Here is a 22,313-nt window from a genome sequence, read left to right on the forward strand (position 1 = left end):
GTGTTCTTGTCCCATTCTGTGTTTTAATATTTTATTTTTTATACCTCAGGACACTACTATATTTTTATTGTATTCAAATATAGCAGGCTGCTATGACACCCTTTCTTAATAAAGTCATCTATCTATCTATCTATCTATCTATCTATCTATCTATCTATCTATCTATCTATCTATCTATCTATCTATCTATCTATCTATCATGCACAGCAGCACCCTGACTCTGTCTGACCCGAATGGAATGGGACCTTAATTAGCATAACTGGAAACACCTGTGAGGGTCTAAGGACAGAGGGTGTCACTCCCTGTACAGATTAAAGCCCTCTGAGGCAAATGCACTTTGTGACTTTGGGCCCCCATCTAATTCATAACAACAAAATGGCTGCTGGTCTATTCTCTTGCATTGTATTGATATAACTCAGCAGTATAACCCACAAGATTGTTAATAATTTGAGTGAACTATCTCTGCTGCTCACCTCGCCATACATATTGCACAATAGACCCGTTTTATAACAGCCATTTTGACATTACATAGCAGGGTCAATGCAGGTGTTTCCACTTATCCTAATTAAGGTCCTGTTCCATTCAGGTCTAACAGAGTCAGGCTGTCAGCTCACTGGAAAGGCTCTGCTGCAGTCAGGAACCTTGCATTATGACTACTGTGGGCCTACTAATAACATTAAGGATGACTCTTTAATATTACAGCATCCCGGTTAGTAATGATAGTGTAACAGTGAGCCAGCAGCATGCACAACACCGGGACCCTGAAACAGAAGCAACTAAATGGAATTCAGCCATCATTCATTTCCCAGCAGCAGCAACACCAATAACATTTTACAAGCACAAGTTCTGATGACAAAAAAAAAAAAAAATATTATCCTATTAGCACTGCTGTCACAAGTGTGGTAAATACTTTTTTTTATAGCTTTATGCATAAAGAACGTGGAGTTGCATTTGGGGAATACAACAACAACAACAGGATAAATCACTGAAGTTGGAGATTAAATAATAAAAAAACAAGAGGCAATGTATTTGGTTTATAAGTTAAGTGGCACTCTAATAAAAATTGCTGTTACTTCATTGTTTATTGTATATGCCAAACACACACACTGCATGGAAGTGGACCCACAGTGTTTGTCATTCTAAGGTAACAAAAACATAATGGTTCTTATTTGTAGGTGATGAAAACACAGTAATAAATATCATATTTCAGTTCTGCAACCCTAAATCTGACACACTGTGACCTTTAAAACGTTTTTTTTTTACAATAGTAAAACTGTACAGTTATCTCTTTTAAGAAAACTAGCTGGATAAAGTTTCATAAGTTCCTCCCTGTCTTTTCAGTGAAGTTTCAGGTTGAACAAAAAGCACTTTTGTGTGTGTGTTAGACAGCAGGTGTGGCACAGTCACAGTCAAATTGTTAGTTTAGCCCTTTGAATATATTTTATTCAGCTTCCAGTGAACAAAAACAAAATATAAAAACTACATCTGCAAACACAATAAGAGCATCTGTTTTCCAAAAGTTTGCACCAAATCACACAGGTAAACATCTCGTCGGTGCAATTTGCAAAAGCTGGCGCACTGTTTTTGCAGAGCTGCACTGTGTTGTCACTTCACTGCTCGGCTCAGCTCTCTTATTTTGGAGGCGCGTCCCCTTTAAGAGAACCATGGCACCTCTCAAGTCGAGGCAGACATTTTTCAATGCAAGATTTTTCCTTGCATAAATTATGTTCATGACGTAGTGCAAAAGGCCAATTTTGTGGCAATTTTGTCCGACTTTACAGCTCAAACAGGATTCTGTGAGACACGTCAAGGATTCCTGATCACCTCAGCTGTCACAGAAAGGGCATCGTCATTAAATATTAAGAGGAGAGGAGATCCTAACATTGCAACCCTCCTTATCAATGCAAATACCTCTTTTGTGTGCAGTCACAGCGCCTGTCTGGGAGCTGAGATGAATTTTTAATTATGTGTGACTGAAACAAACTGTGACAAGGACCTTTTTCTTTTTTATAAGAGCCGGGGATTACAGAAAATAAGCTGCATTTAACGCGGTAAGTTGGATATAATAACCGGAGTCTTATTCTCAGCCTGCTCTTCGCGCATAGCAGCGAAATGGCGAGAGGAAATGAGTTTTGGTTAATATGCAATGTTCGTAATTAGCATAATTTATATATTTATGATAAAGAGAGGGAAATACATAATATTCCGTCTCTAGGCACGGGGTCGAGATGGTTTCCGTCGTGCGTACTTGGTGGTTTTGTGCATGTCTCCAAAAAGTGGTCGACGCGGCGAGACTTTTATTGGCCAGGATGGGGGTGGGGAGCCCGTCAACACCCGCTGAAGTTTTGACAGATCCTCATTTCTAACCGGGCATTGCAGTAGGAAATGCACCATCTTGAATCTTTTTGAGCTCCTTGATGAATTTGTAACCACTTCATGTCCACGATCAGCGTCTTTCAGCGCGTTTTTTTTTTTATTATCGTGCAGCTCAAGTGCAAACACAGTATGGCCTGTTTTTTTTATAGGCCCCTCCAAATAGTCTGCTCCTGCAATGACAGAAATAGCCATGAATAATAATAATAATAATAATTAAATGTTTTAATCAGCATTTGCCCCCCTTAAAGTGTGGACACTATGAGCCAACATCATGAAACTTATTATTATATTATTATATTTTATTGCTGAAATAGCTGCAAAGCAGATTTAAAGAGTGGCAGAGCCTTTCAGAGTTTATTGTTTTATTCAGTGTTTGTTGTGCCCAGAATGACAGGAGGACAGTGACCGCGGCGGTGCAGCGAGCCATGAACTCCCAGGATCTCCCTGCCAAAGATGCCCCACTTACTGTCAATGAGCAGGTAACACTCACCTGTCTTGGGTAAAGCACAGTGAAGGGGGCCCTTCTCTTTCCCACTTTATAACCTCATTCAAGCTTAACCTGATAACTTTCAACTGTTGGACTCCAAGTTCTTTGCTCCTGTCACCCCTCATGTGCCGACATATCATGTCACACACTTTTTATGTGTGTGTGTGTGTTTTATCACCTTACAATACCCGCCGCTCCACGCTTGTGAGGGTTACCGTTCTTTAAACTGCCGTGCTAAATAATTAATTGTGGTTTTTCCTCTCTCTAGTAACATTCTGTGTAGACATAGTCAGCAAACAAAAGCAATGCTCTTCACGGGATGTGCGGAGAGCGGCGCTTGGAGGAGGCATTGCTTGAGCTGCTTGTTGGCTGATGCTCATTGTTTTTGTTGAACTCATGCTCTCTTCATTTGTCTCTCTTTTTCTTTTTTGGTGTTGTTTTGTTTTGGGTCATTGTGTCCTAACATGTGCTCGGCTTCTCTGTTCTCCTTAGCCATTCACTGTCTGACTGCAGAAGTCTTTTTTCAGCCATTTAAATCCTGCACTTTGAAATTCCCTGCCAAAGACAACCAGGTATGCATCCTCCTCTATCTTCCTGCCTTGTCTCTTTCTGCACCTTGTCTTCCAGCCCAGGTTGTCTCGCTGCATCTCCACTAGGTCTTTCATTATTGCATACCATGAATCATCAGTTAAGTCCAAGTCAAATCTAGCTGTTGAATACTTTTGTGACCCCTCCAGTGTGAGACTTTTACCAGATTAAAACACCGTATTTAAACTAATATTTACCTATTATAAAATTATAATTCAACCCCCGAACAAACGGGGTAGAATAGAGTAGGCAGCTTCTTTTGCATTTGAGTCATCTCAGCTTCTACTTCTAATCGCTGTGCAGGTCATTGTGATGTCTGGCCATGAGACTATTCGTGTGCTAGAGGTAGAGGTCGATGCGTCTCTGCCGTCGTCAGTACCTGATGGGAAGAGTGAGGGCAAATCTGAGGAGGGAGTGGCTCAGCCTGCGGAGCAACCCGAAGTTGGCAGCACACAGGATGGCCTCGCTTTGCCCCAGAGTGCCGGGGGAGTAGGTAAATCACAGCCACGCTTGATAATGATGGATAGCAGATGACTTATTATTCATACGTACATGACACAGTTGCACTGAAGTGTTAATAGCAGCTGTGAAAACCACTTCAAATGTCAGTAAGAAGCAACCCTGGCTGTGCTCCTGCAGTGCTGGGCGAGCAGCAGGTGGTGTCTGTAGAGGCTCCGGCTCCTGCTGTCCAAACGCTGACTCCTGCTGTTCCTGTCAGCATGTCCCTGCCACAGCCACAGGCCGCCATGCCCATCACTGTACAAGGCTGTCCACAGGTACGAATGAGTACACTTTCCATATTCACTCAGTCAATAGTTTTTAAAACTAGGGACAGACATCAGCTAGAGTTTGGTGTGCACTGGACTTGAAAGCGCAGGAAATATCTGTGAAATTAAAAAAAAAAGAGGATGGCAAAATAAAATCCTGAAATTTACTAGGACCCTATTTGCATTTCTTGCCCAATATTCATGCATCAGAGGGATTAATGGCAGCGTTGTTACCCACAGACTACTGTAGGTGATATACTGAAGTCGCTGACTGAGGCAATTGTCTCTAGTGTATTGTGAAAGTGAAAAATGGAACAAATGTGATCCCAAACATCTGAATAGAGAGAGAGGAATTGTTGGCACCTTTCTAGCAATTGGAGAAAGTTCTGACCACACCACAACAACAACAAAAGGCAAAAATGGTAAAAAAAAAAATGATGTGAGTACAGCTGCAGTGTGTTAGTGACAGTTAACTCAACACAGTCACAGATGTTGATAGAAAACTAATCTTTCATTATGCTACATTAGGTGCTGACCCAGGAAAGCTTGGCCACTCTGATGACCGGTATGATGGCCCAGACAGGATCCCTGGGTCAGCCCCTGCTCATCCCTCTCAGTATGGCGGGCTCCATCGGTGGCCAGGGTGGTCTGGCTGTCCTCACCTTGCCTACCACCAGTGTAGCTACTCTTCCAGCGTTCGCAGCAGCTAACGCGGCTGGAAACCTCCTCAAACTGCCCTTCGCTGGCCTTCAAGGTAAAACTCAGACTTTCTGTTTCATGTGTGCAGATCTTGTCTAACTTTACTGGACACCTGACTTCAAAATTGCAACATCTTTAACATGGACAATAACATTTTTAGTTAGAATGACACACAGAATAGTTGGTTAGGTTTAGGGGAAGATCTTGGTTTGGGTAAAAATTACATCATTTCGAAACCTTGGTCACCACGGTTACAGTATTTCCCACTTGGGTTGGCGGCAGATCATAACCAAGGTCATGGTTAAAAGAAACCAACGTTTAAACACGGAAGAAAGTGGAAAACAAACAGCAATCTCATGTGGTCCAATGTTTTCGTGACCCATCCATCTACTCCCTCCATCCTATTCCTTCTGTGGACGTTGTGGCTCTATAAACAACATCACCCGACTTCCGTCTCCGCTCCCGATGGGCAAGAGTCGTATTTCCATCTGCCGCTTTAGGGATTTGTCACGTGTACAGTATGTCAACACAAATGGTTTTTGGGGTTTTGTCTCTGTCATGTCTCTTCAGAGGACAGTTTCTCTCATATCTTGAGGGCAACACGGATGTGACCAGTCTCAAAAACACCTGCACACATTGTTTTCTATGCTGGAAGCTTCTTGACTATTCAATTCTCCAGAAAGGCAGCAATGTTCGAGCCTTAGATCATCACATTTCAGCCACTGTACCCTGACTACTTCCTTACATAATACAGGCTCACAGAGTTGCTTGCGTGGCTGTAGACTCTTAACAATAACTGGTTGCATATTGTATTTTTACACAGCCGCGACAGTCCTGAGCTCGGTCCAGCCCCAACTGCACACAAATGCACAGACAATGTTCCAGCCTCAAGCATCCATACAGCCCATGCAGGCCGCCGTCCAGCAGGTGACGTCTCAGCCCACACAGGTGACCAACACACAGGTCACCGCCGCTCAGATGGCGGCAGCGCAGGCGACCCAGGCCACCACTACTGTCTCCCAGTCTAACTTATCCTTAGCAGCTCTCCAGACTGCGGGACTCTCCATCAATCCTGCCATTGTAAGAATGCCGCTTCGAGGATTTTCTTTCTGTACTGAATCTTATATGCCTCTTACACATGTTGTGATTTTCCTATCAGATCAACGCCGCCTCCTTGGGAGCTCAGCCACAGTTTCTCAGTTCCCTCACCTCTACTCCCATCATTACCAGTGCCATGTCCAACATGGCTGGCATCACCAGCCAGATCATCACAAATGCCCAGGGACAGGTGGGTGACAAAGTGCTACACAGTTTGTATTATGTTATGTTAAATAATATGTGGATTTGACTTTGAATTGGACATTATTTCCATAAGCTGAACACACACCAGCTAATATTACCTATTAATCAAACAGCAGTCAGCCCAGCTCAGCGTCTGTCTTCCAGCCTTTATTTCACAAAGCTCTCACCAGCTACTAAAAGCCAGTACCAAATTTACTCTTGTCTGGCAGCCTCTTGTCTTCTTAGCTTCCTCCCTAATCCTCTTTGGTCTCTTTCCCTTTGCTGAGCCAGGTTACATTGCCCGCTCGCTGTTCTGAAGCCCATTCTGGCATCACTAAATTCTGCATTTAAAAAAAATCTGTCATCTAGATGTTGTTGTGTATGATTAGACAAAAATCAAACATGTGAAAGTTGTTAAAACCTCTTGCATAATGCCATTTACACATCTTGTATGTTTTAATGATGACGCATGTTGATTTGTAATCACGGCTTCTCCAAGGACAGTCAAAATGTTTTTTGTATTTTGTTCCTGTTATGGGACTCAAAGCCCCCAGCCTCCAGATAATATCAGTCAGCAGTGTTATTTCAAGTCAGTGGAGCAGAAGACAATTACTGTGAAAACTGTTCCAGTACTCGGTCTTACTGTTATTGCAGCTCATTGGAGTTAGCAGTGTTTAATCTTGAGAGGCATTATAACTGAACCGCCAATAGGTCATTCTTATTTCCCAAAGGCAAAAACACTCAGGACAGTTTGCTGAATGTGTTTGGTAAGCTATGCCATTCACTTATTTCTCCTACTTAAACTTAACTTAAACAATATTTACAGGTCATAGGAACTCTCCCGCTGTTGGTGAACCCAGCCTCGCTGGCTGGAGGGGCTGCTACATCCACTCTCCCCCTCCAGGGTCTCCAGGTCCAGACTGTCACCCCACAGCTGCTACTCAACACCCAGGGCCAGATCATTGCCACAGTAGGGAACGGACCTGCAGCGGTTGTAACTTCTGCTGCAGTTCTGCCCAAAGCCACCGCTCCTCCAACACTTACCAAACCTAACACACAGGTAGAATGAATAACGTCTGTATCTACACTTGCATGATCATTAAGACCATTAACTATTCCTGTTATATGATTTTTTTTACCATACATGCAGGTTATGTCTAAGAATATTGCTTTATTTGTTCCCTCCCAGGCGTTGGTAACGACTGCCACACAGGCACCAGTTGTCATCGCCCCGCAGCCGTCTGTACTGAAGACCGCCACCACGCTCTCCTCCACAGTACCCATCACCTGTGGAGACATAGCGAAAGTGGGCCAGCTTGTCGGCAGTAAGTGCACCTGCTTCACACTCTCTAAACATAGATTCATTTTAAGTAGGTAGATATTTATAACCGGATTCTTCACAATCGTAGAACCACAGCAGATAGTCAGCAGCGAAGAAGGCATTAATCTGGAGGAAATTCGCGAGTTTGCCAAGAATTTCAAGATCCGTCGGTTGTCCTTGGGGCTCACTCAGACACAAGTAGGGCAGGCCCTGACTGCAACTGAGGGTCCGGCCTACAGCCAGTCTGCCATTTGCAGGTAAATGACTCGACTGTTTGTGTTGACTTGCATGTGGAAGCTTTCGTCAGGAATGTATCGTAAAGAAAATGTCTCTTTATAAAGCGATTCAGTGATTGGTGTGTGTGTGTACTGTTTGTTTGATATCTGCATACACTGATCTAATCTGCAATTACAAGCAGACAAGACTATTAAAACATGAACGTAGTCAAGTTGTCTCTGTGTTACATTCACTTCCCTTAGTGACATTTGTAAAAGGCTGTAATATTAAATCCTGTTCTGGTAACTTAATGATAGAACGCTTGTATTGCTTTGACACTACATAAAAATAGTCTGTAAGTATAAATTGCTGAGATTTGTGAATTTTAGTTTGTATAATTTATTTCTTACAAATCAAAATCAAAATAAAAGAGGAGTTGTTTGACATTTTGGGAAGTATTTGCTGTATTTGGAATGTAACTATTCCTCTGAATTAATGCATCATTGTGGATATGATTAGGTAACTTCAACATTCAGCATCTTTTGAGAATGGTCCAAAGAGTTGAACAGCATTGGAGACAGACTACGGTGATTGAAATTTAGCAAAATGAATTGTTCTTGAAATGTCTAAGTTACGTACTTCTCTGCAAATTGGGTCTATATGATTCTAAAGATAGAGATCATACAATGTGTCTTCTCATGAAATAGTTCAGACTGTACTTTTTTTTGGTACCATAGGTTCGAGAAGCTGGACATCACCCCAAAGAGTGCTCAGAAGCTAAAGCCGGTGTTAGAGAAGTGGCTGGCTGAAGCCGAGCACTGGAACCAGAAAGGCCAACAGAACCTGATGGAGTTTGTTGGCGGCGAACCGTCAAAGAAACGCAAGCGACGCACTAGTTTCACACCGCAGGCGATAGAAGTTCTCAACTCCTACTTTGAGAAGAACGCGTTGCCAACAGGCCAAGAGATTACAGAAATCGCAAGAGAGCTAAACTATGACCGAGAGGTCGTGCGAGTATGGTTCTGCAACCGGCGACAGACTCTGAAAAACACAAGCAAAATCAACGTCTTCCAGGTTCAGTAGCTCCCTCATTCTCGGAGGGTTTGCCACCGATCTTTTGTCGTTTTGGTAAGTTGAACATTTAATACAGCAGCACAGATTCAGATTGTGTTGTAAATAAAAGATTAACTCCAACACGGTTGAAAGAATATGGACTTTTTGAGAAAATGAAGGAAATGTGTGATGAAAGGGTACTAAAAAACGAGTCATTGTGTACACTACTTTTGTGTGGTGGGTACTAAGTCAAACTGCATGGTCATTTTAACATACACAGTGATAATAACATGTAATGTATAAATTTGAACTTTTATACGAGTGGTTTTATAGGATATCCCTCTGAATTAAGAAGTGGCAGTGCATTGAGTCACATTGATTTTAGTCACATAATTGTCACTTTGGCACAATGGCTGATATTTGAATAACATGCTTTTAGCCACCATGAATGAACTTAAAAGTTCGAGCTGCTAATTTATATTATATTAACGTAGTATTTGTACTGCGGGAGCAGCTTTGCAAACATAAATAAATAAGATCTGGACAGAAATGAGATTCTGTAAACCAAAAGTAGGCAATACCCGATAACTTTATTTTCATCAGAATTAGTTGTCTAAGGAACGCCAAAAAAACAACAACAAATATTCAGGACAATCATCGTTTTGATATTTCTTATTGATAATCACACAGATGAGCTTCAAATCTGTATTCGTCTCCTCTTGTTTGGCTTTGATACACACCGTCGGAGGTCGTTTCTAAGTTCCACGGACAACATGTTCTCGTCAAAATAAAGTTGTTTCTTCGTCTGTTGCCTGCGATGCCACAACTGTAAAATTATTTCTTTTCTTTTTTTTTATAAACTTTGCTTCATTTGTGAGTTACTGATTGTGCAAATGCACATACTGTTCGTGTGTGAGTTCACCGGTCTGTCGTGTTTTTACACTTACTGTTTAATGTGGTTATAATACTCTAAGAGTAATTTGTGTTTCCTCTTTATTCACTGTTGTTACTGTTCCCTAAATGGCTTGACAAATGCTTCTGCTGCATTTTTCATCTCAAGTTAGATAAAGTATGTTTGCAAAATAAGATCTTAATTGGCCTTTAACGAACTTCAAATAGTCTCACATTAGCGCCAGATTTCTAAGATACTTTCACTGAGCCTAATATCAATCAAATTGATTTACTTAACTCAAAAATGTATTAGCTGTTCAGCCGAGGAAGAGTTTTGTGGTTTAATATGTTCAATCTGAACGAGTGTTTGCATGTGCAGTCTGAAGTTATTTTCCGATGGCAGTTTTCTTTATATTTGCCAATTCTTTGAGAATTCTTTGCACTTTAGTGACAGCAGGGAAAGTCAAAGGGTTATGAATGATTTATGTACAGTGCGAGGTTTCAGTTACGTGTGAGAGACTTTCTGCGTTTTCAATGTTCTTGAACAGCAACAAGCTTTGCTTTGCAAAAATGTAGCAGCACCGGCAAGATTGCAAGCATCAACTTGACAAGCGACATCTATGATTAAGATTAATGTACTTTTTATGCAGATGAAATGTAAAATACTGCAGATTAAATATAAACCTTAATATGCATTAATCACAATCTTGGAGATTGTGAATTATATGATGCATTTTATGGTCCGCCTCATATTTTGACTGCCTTTTGACTAACAGTGGGCCTATATTGCAGTGAACATACAGTATACCTAAACATACAAATAGTTAATAATATCGCAAAGGAATTGCTTTACCATGTGTTTTTAACTTCATGCTCAATATGGGGATATAATATTGTTTAATATACTAAGTCATCAGTAGAGAAAAAAAGAGCGAAACTATAATTAAAAGATATCAGCTATTAGTCATTTGACTCTGCAAAGCACACAAAAAGTTAAGTTCTTTGCGAGGTAAGGGAAAAACAAAAGTTGATGTTTTTTTTTTTTGTCATTTTCTGTCAGATAAATCAAATAAATCCTGTCTTTATTAATCACTCGTTGTGTGTTGATATATTTTTACAAGCATTGCACTGGCTGAAGTTGATCACTGACATATTTTTACACATAAATACTATCGCTTTGTAATGCTCTTAAGAAGAATACAGCTCAGTTACAGTTACTCCAAAACTCAGCTGTACATCTGTTCATACGGACCAGAAAGAGAGCACACATTACACCAATTTCAAAGTCTCTGCACGGGCTACCCGTTTGCTTCAGAATCCATTTTAGGATCCTTTTATCGGTTTATAAAGCTCTTAAAGGTCTTGGTCCGACCTATAACCTATGAACCCTCCATAACTCTCTCAGATCTTCTGGTACAGGCCTTTTATTCATCCCTGAAGTCAGAACAAAAACCCACAGTGAGACTTTTAAAAAGAAATTTTATTACTATGGTCCATGTCTATGGAAAAACCTCCCAGAAGACCTGAGGGCAGCAGATAGTGTTCACATTTTTAAAACATACATAAGACTTATCTTTTTTACTCTGGCTTTTACTTGAACTATATTTATTTATTTGTCTATTCCTACATTTTAACCTGGACAAGTTGCCTGTTCAGTATTTTATTATAGTTATTATTATCTATTTAATCTATTTAATATTTATTTTATTTTATTTTATTTAGTTTTATTTTATTTGATTTTACTTTATTTTGTTTTGTTTTATTTTGTTTTGTTTAATTTTATTTCGTTTTATTATATTATATTATATTTTGTTTTGTTTTATTTTATTTTGATTTGTTTTGTTTAATTTTATTTAATTTTACTTAATTTTATTTTATTTTATTTATTATATTAATTATATTATATTATATTATATTATAATTTGTTTTATTTCATTTTATTTTATTTTGTTTTGTTTTATTTTATTTTACTTTATTTTGTTTTGTTTAATTTTATTTAATTTTACTTAATTTTATTTTATTTCGTTTTATTATATTATATTTTGTTTTGTTTTATTTTATTTTATTTTATTTCGTTTTGTTTAATTTTATTTAATTTTACTTAATTTTATTTTATTTCGTTTTATTATATTATATTTTGTTTTGTTTTATTTTATTTTATTTTATTTCGTTTTGTTTAATTTTATTTAATTTTACTTAATTTTATTTTATTTTATTTTATTTTATTTTATTTTATTATAAACGCAGTACATCTCCTCTCCTCTCGGTGAAGCCCTTTATGTCGTTACCGTCCATAATCGGTGAGTGGCGCTAATGAGCCACAAACGTCCTGTAGCGGTTCCCTGATTTAAAAAAAATCAAAAACAGAAGAAGAAGAAGCAGAAGCAGAGAACCGGATACCGGAAGTCCTCTCCCGTCGCAGCGAGATAAACAAACAAAAGCAAACCGAGTTTTCTCGGTAACTCTCCGGTGTGACTCCGTTACCTCGCGCCTCCGCGCACCGACATGTCTGACGGGAATAACTCGTGGCCCTGACTCGCGGTGAGTGACGTCACGAGGCTGTGAGTTAGCTGGCAGGCTAATGTAGCTTTAGCTCGTGATGGCGTGACACGAGACACAAACAGGTAAAAACACAGGCGCGTGCTTGACTGCGTGTCAGGTAAACAACCAGAGAACATGACAGGTGATCAGCTGTTTCCATCACAGAGACTACAGACGCCGTCTGTGCTGTGAACTGACCTGTTACTGTCAAACCGTGCGAAGAGTTTAGCTTATTTATGTTGATTCACAGTTAAAATGACAAATAATGTAAAGTGCAGCTTGTTTACAGCTTCACCCAGAGTTTAAATGTCATAATAAATGTTAAGAACAGAGAATAATAACCACATAAAGTAACGACAAGCTGATATTAGAAAAAATCATCAACAGACAGTTATGATGACAATAACAATAAGTCAGTATGTACAGGATGTTTCCTTTGTATCCTCGGTGCAAACAGCAGAATACATGAAATATAAATGCAAAATTAAAAACAGAAACATGAACCTGTTTTTATGCATGTGTTAGGATTTCAAAACAGAAGTTAAATGAGCTTTAAATTTATCTTTTGTAACATTTTAAAGAGAAGGAGAGAAAAGTTATTCCATAATTTGTTACCCCTAAATTTGATTTGAGTAAATTAAAACCTCTGCACGCGTGAGAAACCTCGGAGCATGAACTCAACTCAAACTTTATTTATAAAGCTCATTTAAAACAACTAAAAGCTTAAGATAAATTCTAAGATAAGAGGAGGATTGTCGGGTTAAATAAGGATGAACCTGTGAATTTTTAAATTTAAAGTAAGTCTTGAAGTGCTCTGGAATATTTTCATGACTTGAATATACTTTATAAATAAATAAAAACACATATTTGAGAGATATTGATATCCTGTAACCGTAAGTATCTGGAGTTTTTGAAATAGAAGATGAGGCATGTGACTCAGATCGGGTTGAGTGTCGTAGGAAAGGTGTTCGCCCAAACTATATTACAGTATGAAAGATAAATTAGACTTGTAATAAAGTGTAAGAAGACTAATCTTGGTCATTTTTATGTCCCAATATTAAACCTCAGCATATTGTCTTATTTACACTGATCTCTGTTAGATGATAATAAACTTCTAATTTGCACTTTCACGATTTGTTTTTAAAGGTTGTGGGAAAAAGGTAAAACTTCCGTTTTAACCGGAAACGCTGCACTCCGTCAGATCTTCACGTCGTCGTCGTCACCATGGCGTGGGCTCTGAAGTTGCCGCTCACGGATGAAGTGATCGAGTCCGGACTGGTCCAGGACTTTGATGCCAGTCTCTCGGGCATCGGTCAGGAGCTTGGTGCCGGGGCGTACAGCATGAGGTACTGTATGGGCTTTGGACGGGTTGAGCCATCTGTTTCAAGTGAGTTAGTGCTACGTGTTGATATTGAGCAAAATATGTCACCTGATATGAGACTTTTCTAGTTCAAACATGCTTAATATTCCTGAAAATATTGATTTGTTTTGATTATCGATGTGAACAGTGACAGTAAAGACACCCAGCTCCTTCAGTAGTCACTTTTTATGGTCTAGTGAAAGTAGATCAGCTGCTCAGGCTTAAATGTCAGCACTGTGTGTTTTCACTTGACCTGACAGTGTCATTTTACAACAGTTGAACTTGTTTTGTTGTTTATTTAAATACAGCTGCTTAAAAATCATTTGCAGAAGTTGTTTTCGGGGTGTGAGAATAGATTAGAGGTCCTATAGTAGATATTTGGCGTACACGGCTTTCTATTTAATCAAATCTGTCTTATTAATGTGCAGTTGTTTGCCAGGCTTGTTCACACGAGTGTGCAGTTTGAGCGGAGACATGAACACGTGAAGTCCTGCACCGAGACACAGCAGAAGGGCAAATTAATCAGCACATGCAGATGAATTGCAAAGCAGTTTGCTGACATGTCAGATGAGGAGGAGAGAAAAAAGTCTTTGATTAAATTTGATTAGACGTATCCGATCACTACGCAGCATATCCCTGACACATTCGTGTAAATATATCCGCACACAGTTCTGTGGTTTTTCATTTGGTGAGATTTTATTCACCAGTTTAAAGTCCAGGTTGATGTATATTTGATGCCTGTGCTCAGTTTTTTTCATAAAGAAAATTACGTGGAATCCATTTAGGGGAAATGCATTTAGGTTTTGCTGACGCAGGCACTTTGCTTTGGTGGAGAAAGATCCTTCTCCTGTGTGCTTTTCTTTCTGGGTGGTTAAGTGCACTGTGTAATTACACAAACGCTCGCTTGGTCCTGAAATTCTTCTGTTGAGAGGAGCGATGAGATCCTAACTGGGATACCATGGTATGCCTCACGGACACCGTTTAGTGTTGTCTAGTGTAGAGTCAAACAAAATTTAAGTCATGAGGTTGAAAGTTTCGTTTCTAACCGCTGAATATGAAGATATATTTTCTGTAGACTCGTTTTATGGAAAGGAAATAATGAGTGTGCATCATCAGGCTCACGCTTCTTAACTAACGGCTTCTTCTCTTTGTCTCTGTGTTCTCCAGCGACGTACTCGCCCTCCCCATCTTCAAGCAGGAGGAGTCCAACCTGCCTCCGGACAGCGACAACAAGATCCTTCCCTTTCAGTATGTTCTGTGTGCAGCTACCTCGCCGGCCGTTAAACTGCATGACGAAACGCTCACCTACCTCAACCAAGGTCAGCACTAGGATCACCTGCCACAGTGTAACTTCCAGTGCAAATGTAGCAGTGCCTAAGAGAACGAAGTCAAAAGCCACCGAGGGCAAATTCAGTTGCCTTTTTAATCTGCTAATTCTAGATATTCTTTGACCTGGATGTCAGTTCACAGCCAGCTCAAGATGTGAAAGTCTTTTTCTTTTCTGTCACACAGATTGACTTTATAGTCATTTTTGCTGTATCATGATCATATCCCATTGTGAGTTACCGTGTGTCTCTTGTCATAGGAATAAATGAGCAAACAAGGATGTAGAAATTTTGGATTATTGTGTTGAGTATGACTGTAAAGGTCAGCGGTGAATGTTTGGGGGTTTTATAGGAATTCTGATCTCTTTATTCCCCACACGGACTTCTCGTTGCAGGCCAGTCCTATGAAATTAGAATGCTTGACAATCGGAAAATTGGGGAACTTCCGGAAATCACTGGTAAAATGGTGAAGGTAAGATTGTGACATGCTGGTTCACACACACACACACACACACACGTTGAACAGCTGCCTTTAATTCTTTCCTTTCCTCTGGATTCACAGAGCATCATTCGCGTGGTGTTTCATGACCGCCGACTTCAGTACACGGAGCACCAGCAGCTGGAAGGCTGGCGCTGGAACAGGCCCGGAGATCGCATCCTCGACCTGGGTGAGCACTGAAGGAATTTTATTGGACTTGTGTGTTGCTGTGCAGCCTTGTATGTTTATTAACCATGCTGTAGTTTTTGGATGAATTCAGTTCAGGATATTGACTGATAAGCTGAACTGTAAGTGCCACGTTTGGATGATATTCTGGAGAAGACGGTGTGCATTAAGAACTCTTTTGATAACAGCCTGTTTTACATTGATCCATTGCAGATATCCCCATGTCCGTCGGCATAATCGACCCCAGGGCTAACCCTACTCAGCTTAACACTGTGGAGTTCCTTTGGGACCCATCAAAAAGAACCTCAGTTTTTATCCAGGTAGCAAGACGGACAACAACACCGTTGTTTCCCTGAATTACTTTCATGCATTAAAAGCTACTGCAGTAATCTGAGGCATCACTGAGCCGAGCTTGTCGACGTTCAGTGAACTCATCTGTTCTGTAAACCCTGCTGCACACAGTAGTTACTAACACAATATCTTTTTATTTCTTGATTTTTACTGACATAGATTTTATGTTATGGCATCATTCCCCGTATAGATTTCAACTCATCTCATTCTTTAGGTACATTGCATCAGCACAGAATTCACCATGCGCAAGCATGGAGGAGAAAAGGGCGTTCCCTTTCGCATCCAGATCGACACGTTTAAAGAGAACGAGAATGAAGAGTACACAGAACACCTCCACTCTGCCTCCTGCCAGGTCAAAGTCTTCAAGGTGAGGAGAGTGAAATGAAAAATGGATGCACTGCAAAGCAAACATTTGTTATTTATGACCACCACCTATGTGACACCGCCTCCATATAACCTGTTTCAGCCTAAAGGTGCGGACAGAAAGCAGAAGACAGACAGGGAGAAGATGGAGAAGAGGGCGCCACAGGAAAAGGAAAAGTACCAGCCCTCCTATGAAACCACAATCCTGACAGAGGTTAGCACACACATTATAAATGTGTTAATAAAACGAAGAGTCATCAGAATGAAACACAACTTTATTTAACCAAAAAAAGCCTGGGAGAGGAACAGAAACAATCATGTAGAGAGCTATGCCTCAAAATGTTTACGCTCATACACTCACTAGAGGTGCAACTAATGATTATTATCAATTAATCTGTCAATCTTTTTTAATTTCATTTAATTTGATGAGTCTGCAAAGGTTTTGTTTGACCAACAGTCCAAAAATATGCAGTATGCACTTTACTATGACGTGTAACCCGAGAACGTTTGCCTGGGAAAACAATTGATTATCAATTATCAGAATAGTGGTTGATTGATTTTCCGGCTGTCATCTAATTGATCCATTATCTCAATTAATCACTATTCAAACTCGCAACACATTATTCAAACCTAGGATATAATGTGGATAAAATAATAATAATCATAATAACCTGCAGTCCACATTGATAAACAAATCAGATTTAAAAACTACAACTAAAATAATAATAAAAAAGAAATATGAAAAATATATAAATAGAAAAGCAGACAGAAACATCTTAACCAGAATACATTCAAACATAAAAATTATGCAAAGTCAACCCAAATTAAAAATACAGAAGCTGTTCTTCAACATGCGAGTGTTTCCACAGTTTAGGGTCATAAAATCTTTTGGGATCTTTCATGAACCTCTAAAAGAAAAGTAGTGAAGAATCTGAGACATAAATGTGAAGCCCTTGCTGATATATGCTGATATAAGTACAACGAATTTAAAATCATTTTCTGAAAGATATCAGAGCCAGTGCAGGGAGGCTAACAGAGCTTTTCTTAAAGAGATTTTGAGGAGTAAATGGAGTGTTGTAAATCATTTAAGCGACTAGTATTAAAATCATGCATCAGCTTTTTTTTTTATCAGGAGTTTCATTCTGAGTGAAAGCGGTCTCGTTTTGGCAACGTGACATGTTTTTGTGACCTCGTTAAACAGCTAATATGATTAAGATCAGAGTCTAACACTGCCAGATCTGTAACGTGCGTCTTTTAAATATAAGAGAGACGCTTCAGCTTATAACTGATGAGAGCAGAAATGTATTTCCGAGGTTATTTAGATCCCACAGTAACGAATGTGTTCGTCCGCAGTGCTGTCCCTGGCCAGAGGTCACATATGTCAACAACTCCCCATCTCCTGGCTTCAACAGCACGCACAACAGCTTCCCGGTTGCGGAAGGGTATGAGCTGTTTCGTCTCTGTCAGTGCTTTGCAATTAAAGCCGCTTGAATTAAATTTGCCATAAAATCCACATGGTTACATGGTGTTTAGACTCCTCCTAATGTGGATTTCAGTATTCCTCCCAGGTACTAACATGGCCAATTTTTCATCCTTATTAGAAATGGATCACCAAACCACCAGCCTGAGCCCGTGGTTCAGGTAGCAGATGTAAGTACAAGTACATTTTTCTTTGGATTTACTGCCTGGCTACCTCCTGCCTCACTGAACCATTTCATATTAATATTCACAAATGCAAAACTGACATCTGGGTGTTAAACCTCTGCCTCCCAGTAGACTGTTGAAAACATAAAATAAACAGAAAATAAGCCTAAGCTGCCTCGAGGTGTGAATGAAAGGATTTAACAATGAGAAATGAGACATCAGAACTGTTTTTATGTATTACAGGGGACCAGACAATGAGTCAGTGTTTCTATTATTTAAATTTGATTTATAAATCACAATATTTCATGCTGTATATATTTAGGCTGATGATATGTTATGCTTTAGAGAAAAGAAGAAAGGTCGATGTGAGGGTACATTCAGACAGGATCAGGCGCTGCGGTGAATGTAACGGTAACGGCCGTGAAACAATCAAGAAAAAGCTGCTTCTTGAAGCCAGCGCTCCCTCACTCTCAATCACTGTCCATGTCCGAAACCATAAGACACAAACCAAATTAAAACTTCTTCGTTTCACTATTTTATAGCGTTAAAATATGAGCCAGACTCAGACTGGATACATGAAATAAACAAAGTCAGAGTGTCCGATCTGAGCTTCTGATAGGCGACTGCAGCGTGACGTCTGGCTGCATTTTTTCCCCCAAAAGTTGGATCCGACTTCTCCACCACACCCCTGCAGCCAAAAGTCACTACCCCCACTCGAAACCTGTGCCGGGTTCTGTCTGAATGCGGCCTAACCTGGTTACAATTAGCAGAGATGAAAAAAAAAAGCCCTCTGTCCCAGAGAGTTTCAGGCTCTTTGTTATTGAGAGCACAGTTACTGTACCAAGTAAGATTAAAAAATAAACTTCTTGTAATTGTTTTTGCCTACCTGCAGTATTTTGAAGACACAGAAGGCAGCATCCTGACATGTATTGTACGTATAGCATACTGTAAAGAAAGCCAGTAATTTCAGACTTGTGCGTGATCACTATGAGATACTCTGAGAACGTGGTTTAAACCTTTTTATCCTCTCTCTCTCTCTCGCTCTCGCTCTCTCGTGTTGTTCTTTTCAGAATTTGTTACCCACGGCGACACCACAAGATGCACAACAGTGGCTTTTAAGAAACCGCTTCTCGCCCTTCTGTCGGCTCTTCACCAACTTCTCAGGTAAAAATGGCTCTCGGATACAAAACGTCCGTTTATTTTTAGTGTCTTATCGCGAGCTTGACGGAAGCCTTTGCTCATTTCTCGGTCAATTGTAACATTTAAGAGAGTAAAAGACTCAGAAACGTGAGTTTAACCTCATTATGTTAAAGTAATGGCAAAATCTCGACAGCAGTTAGACCCTGTAACATTATTACTCAATTCAGTGGCGACACATTAACATGAAGGCCACAGCAGCATGAAGTGAAACATACTCGGAGAGGAATGAAATGTTCTTTGTGCATGAGCAAAAAACACTGTGAATGAGCCAGGTGATAAGCTGCGTAACCTTGTGGTGCACGAGAGGTCTAAAACAGGAAAACACAATTACATTGCACTAGTGATGAACAAAGCCTGTTACTCTCTTGAGGAGCAAGGCCTCAACCCTTCATGGCACAAAGCATCTGCTGGTGTTTGTCCTCTAGCGAGACACGAGTTTCCAGGACTGTAGTCTGTAGCTGACCCTGTATGCTGAGAAAAGTGAAAGGACTGTTCTTTACTTTTGACATTTTGTTGTTAATATAAACTTGTTCTTGTGTAATCCATGTTCACGTTTAGAGGAAAGAGTTTTACACTCCTTTGTGTGACAGGGGCAGACCTGCTGAAGCTGACCAGGGAGGATGTCATTCAGATCTGCGGCCCAGCTGATGGCATACGACTTTTCAACGCGCTGAAGGGACGGTGGGTCTTCTTTAACTGAATCCCATCTCACAATATGTGATTTATCTATTATTATTATTAAACCAAGAAAGACTTGATACGTTCATGAACATTTTGTTGTTTCCCTCCATGTGAATGCCGTTTACAGCGTGGTACGCCCGAGGCTGACCATCTACGTCTGCCAGGAGTCTCAGCAGGCGCGGGAGCAGCAGGTGAAACATGAAAACGGAGATGCTGCCGCCAACACTTTCTTTGGTCAGTGCATGTTCAAGGTTCATGTGTGTTTGGATTATAGTGAAATGCTTTCAGATTTGATTGTACTCTGTGTTTTGTCTGTGTTGAGTCTATAACTATAAAGTAAGAAAGCGAGCGTGAACCGCAAAGCAACAAAGGGAAGAGACAGAAATGATTTAAAGGGCCGGTGTGTAGGATTTTGTGGCATCTGGCGATGTAATTGCTGATTGCAATGCCCTCGCCTCACTCTCAGGAGAAACTACAGTGGCCGTGTGAAAAATGCAAAAGGAGTGTTTAGTTTGTCCATTCTGGGCTACTGTAGAAACATGGCAGACTCTGTGAAAGAGGAGCCACGGTGTCAGAAATACAGCAATTCTTATTTTTAATGTGATTATACACTAATGAAAACATATTATATTCAGTTTTTGCCATATTCTGTAAATAGAGCCACCTAAATCTTACACACAGGACCTTTTTAAGGAGGATTGTTTACACATTTATATCAGTAATAATAATAATAACATGGTTAAAATCTCCCTAAAGCCAAGTTGTAATTGTATTGTACAGAAAGTGAAGATGAAAATCTGTATTTGTCTTTTCACGTCTTCTTTCCTGCCGCAGTATATCACGCAATTTACCTGGAGGAGCTCACGGCTGCCGAGCTGACGGAGAAGATCGCTCAGCTCTTCAACATCTCGCCCAGACAGATCAATCAGATCTTTAAACAGGGTCCCACTGGCATCCACGTGCTGGTCAGTGATGAGGTAAGATCATATCTGAGGCTACACTCACAGAAGATGTGAAACCGACTGGTTTGTCCGTCACAAATGCTTTTGTTTGTTCTTTTTAACAGATGATTCAGAACTTCCAGGATGAAGTATGTTTTGTATTGGACACAATGAAAGGTATCTATAGGTTTCTATAGTCAACACGGAGCCTTCGTGAACTCTTTGGAAGTTGCTGAAGTCGATGTTTTTTCTTTCCAGACGACACAAACGACGGCTACCACATCATCTTGAAGTGAATACCAGGCATGCGAATACGTGTTGGCTGTCGTCTTTTAGACCCGATCCAGTCGGCCCCTCTAGACTGCTCGCTGTTCCTGGGATATGTGGAGATGCCCTCCGAGAAACTCTCTTGAGGCTGCTATGGAGGAATATGATGACTGAAGCACCCGGCCCTCTCCTGATTATACCTTATTGTCTTACTTTAGAGGGATTGACTCTTGCCACAGCGAAGTTAACAGTCTCCTTCTTGCCCCCTGCCATTGTCTCTCCCTTTTTAAATGGTTGCATTTCTTCCTCTGTCGCTTTTGTCTCATTGAAAGAGGTTCATGGCACGACAGCTGCTATCGCTGCTTATTCGTCAGCTGAGCATCTGGTGTGCCAAAGCTTGTTTGTCGTGTCTCTTTTATTAAAAACCCAACAACCAAAAAAAAAATAATAATAAAAGTGACAAAAACGAGAGACAGTTACTCTGACAACTCGTCAATGCAGCATGATTTCTTCATGCCAGGTCGCCTCACGGGATCCACTTTAAGCCAGTCTCACTAAACACAATCACACGTCGAGGAATCACAAGATCAGCTAAGGGGACATTAAGGGAAGCCGTTGGGATCCAGCTGTTCTCCACGTAACATCTGTGACACGTCAGTCTTTTCACTGGATTGAACTGTTAACTCCCAAACACTGTTTGGTCCTTTTTTATAGTTAGTGTTAGAGCACATACCGGCCACTCGAGGTTTGTTACTTATGAATCTTGAACGATGACGATGAAACACTGTCTCTATGTTAGTGATCACAGTGGCAACACCAGCAAAATTCTGTCTCTGGTCCCGTGTACGTCCTCCTCCTCCCATCAGCCTTTCTAGCATTTTATTTCCCTCCCTCAAATAATTTGTAAATAGATTATTATTTTAAAATGTTTTCATAAAGAATCGTGTGTTATTCCAGCAGTTTGTTTTTTGTTTCTTTTCTCAATGATCTTTTTAACATACTTGTGTCTCTATCATGTCGTTTTTGGACGTTACCACTTCCAAACACTAATACATGTAACTGAGCTGTTATCACAGCGGCGCTGCATGTGGAAAGATACGGTTAGTTTATGTTCAGTTGATAGCTTGACTTTTTTTTTTTTTAGATCTCCATCTTTGCAACCCTTCCTCCATCTCATCAGCATTATTAAAACATACTTACCTGTGGTACACGCCATCTGTCGTCTGTCTTCTTTGCAAAAAGATGTTTTTAATACTGTCTTAAATGTTCTGTGTGGAGTTGGCATGTTCTCCCTGTG

At 40.2% G+C, this 22,313-nt stretch overlaps 2 protein-coding genes across 8 annotated transcripts; both read left to right on the forward strand.

Annotated features, from left to right (window-relative positions):
• Positions 1-1,674: 1,674 nt before the first annotated feature.
• On the forward strand, positions 1,675-8,929 carry pou6f1 (POU class 6 homeobox 1). Of its 5 annotated transcripts, XM_027288940.1 has the most exons (12): positions 1,675-2,051; positions 2,763-2,855; positions 3,356-3,435; positions 3,755-3,944; positions 4,091-4,227; positions 4,747-4,972; positions 5,741-5,997; positions 6,077-6,205; positions 7,025-7,258; positions 7,388-7,523; positions 7,608-7,776; positions 8,473-8,929. In XM_027288940.1, the coding sequence occupies exons 4-12, from the start codon at positions 3,764-3,766 to the stop codon at positions 8,816-8,818; spliced, it is 1,815 nt and encodes a 604-aa protein (XP_027144741.1). In that variant the 5' UTR covers positions 1,675-2,051; positions 2,763-2,855; positions 3,356-3,435; positions 3,755-3,763; the 3' UTR covers positions 8,819-8,929. The 5 variants fall into 5 exon arrangements, with proteins under 5 accessions (XP_027144741.1, XP_019129343.1, XP_019129344.1 ...); XM_019273798.2 differs by lacking the exon at positions 3,356-3,435; XM_019273799.2 differs by lacking the exons at positions 1,675-2,051; positions 3,356-3,435 and adding an exon at positions 2,158-2,503.
• Positions 8,930-12,046: 3,117 nt separating this feature from the next.
• tfcp2 (transcription factor CP2) lies at positions 12,047-22,229 on the forward strand. 3 transcript variants are annotated; one of them, XM_019273911.2, is made up of 17 exons: positions 12,047-12,303; positions 13,367-13,566; positions 14,748-14,899; positions 15,301-15,377; positions 15,468-15,573; positions 15,783-15,889; positions 16,135-16,287; positions 16,387-16,497; positions 17,637-17,725; positions 17,885-17,933; positions 18,820-18,858; positions 18,998-19,091; positions 19,718-19,808; positions 19,936-20,042; positions 20,643-20,785; positions 20,875-20,926; positions 21,008-22,229. In XM_019273911.2, the coding sequence occupies exons 2-17, from the start codon at positions 13,445-13,447 to the stop codon at positions 21,043-21,045; spliced, it is 1,530 nt and encodes a 509-aa protein (XP_019129456.1). In that variant the 5' UTR covers positions 12,047-12,303; positions 13,367-13,444; the 3' UTR covers positions 21,046-22,229. The 3 variants fall into 3 exon arrangements, with proteins under 3 accessions (XP_019129456.1, XP_010730318.1, XP_010730319.1); XM_010732016.3 differs by having other exon boundaries at positions 12,047-12,220; XM_010732017.3 differs by lacking the exon at positions 18,820-18,858 and having other exon boundaries at positions 12,047-12,220.
• The last annotated feature ends 84 nt before the right edge of the window (positions 22,230-22,313 follow it).

Source organism: Larimichthys crocea, chromosome XV (assembly GCF_000972845.2).
Source record: "Larimichthys crocea isolate SSNF chromosome XV, L_crocea_2.0, whole genome shotgun sequence".
NCBI lineage: Eukaryota > Metazoa > Chordata > Actinopteri > Sciaenidae > Larimichthys > Larimichthys crocea.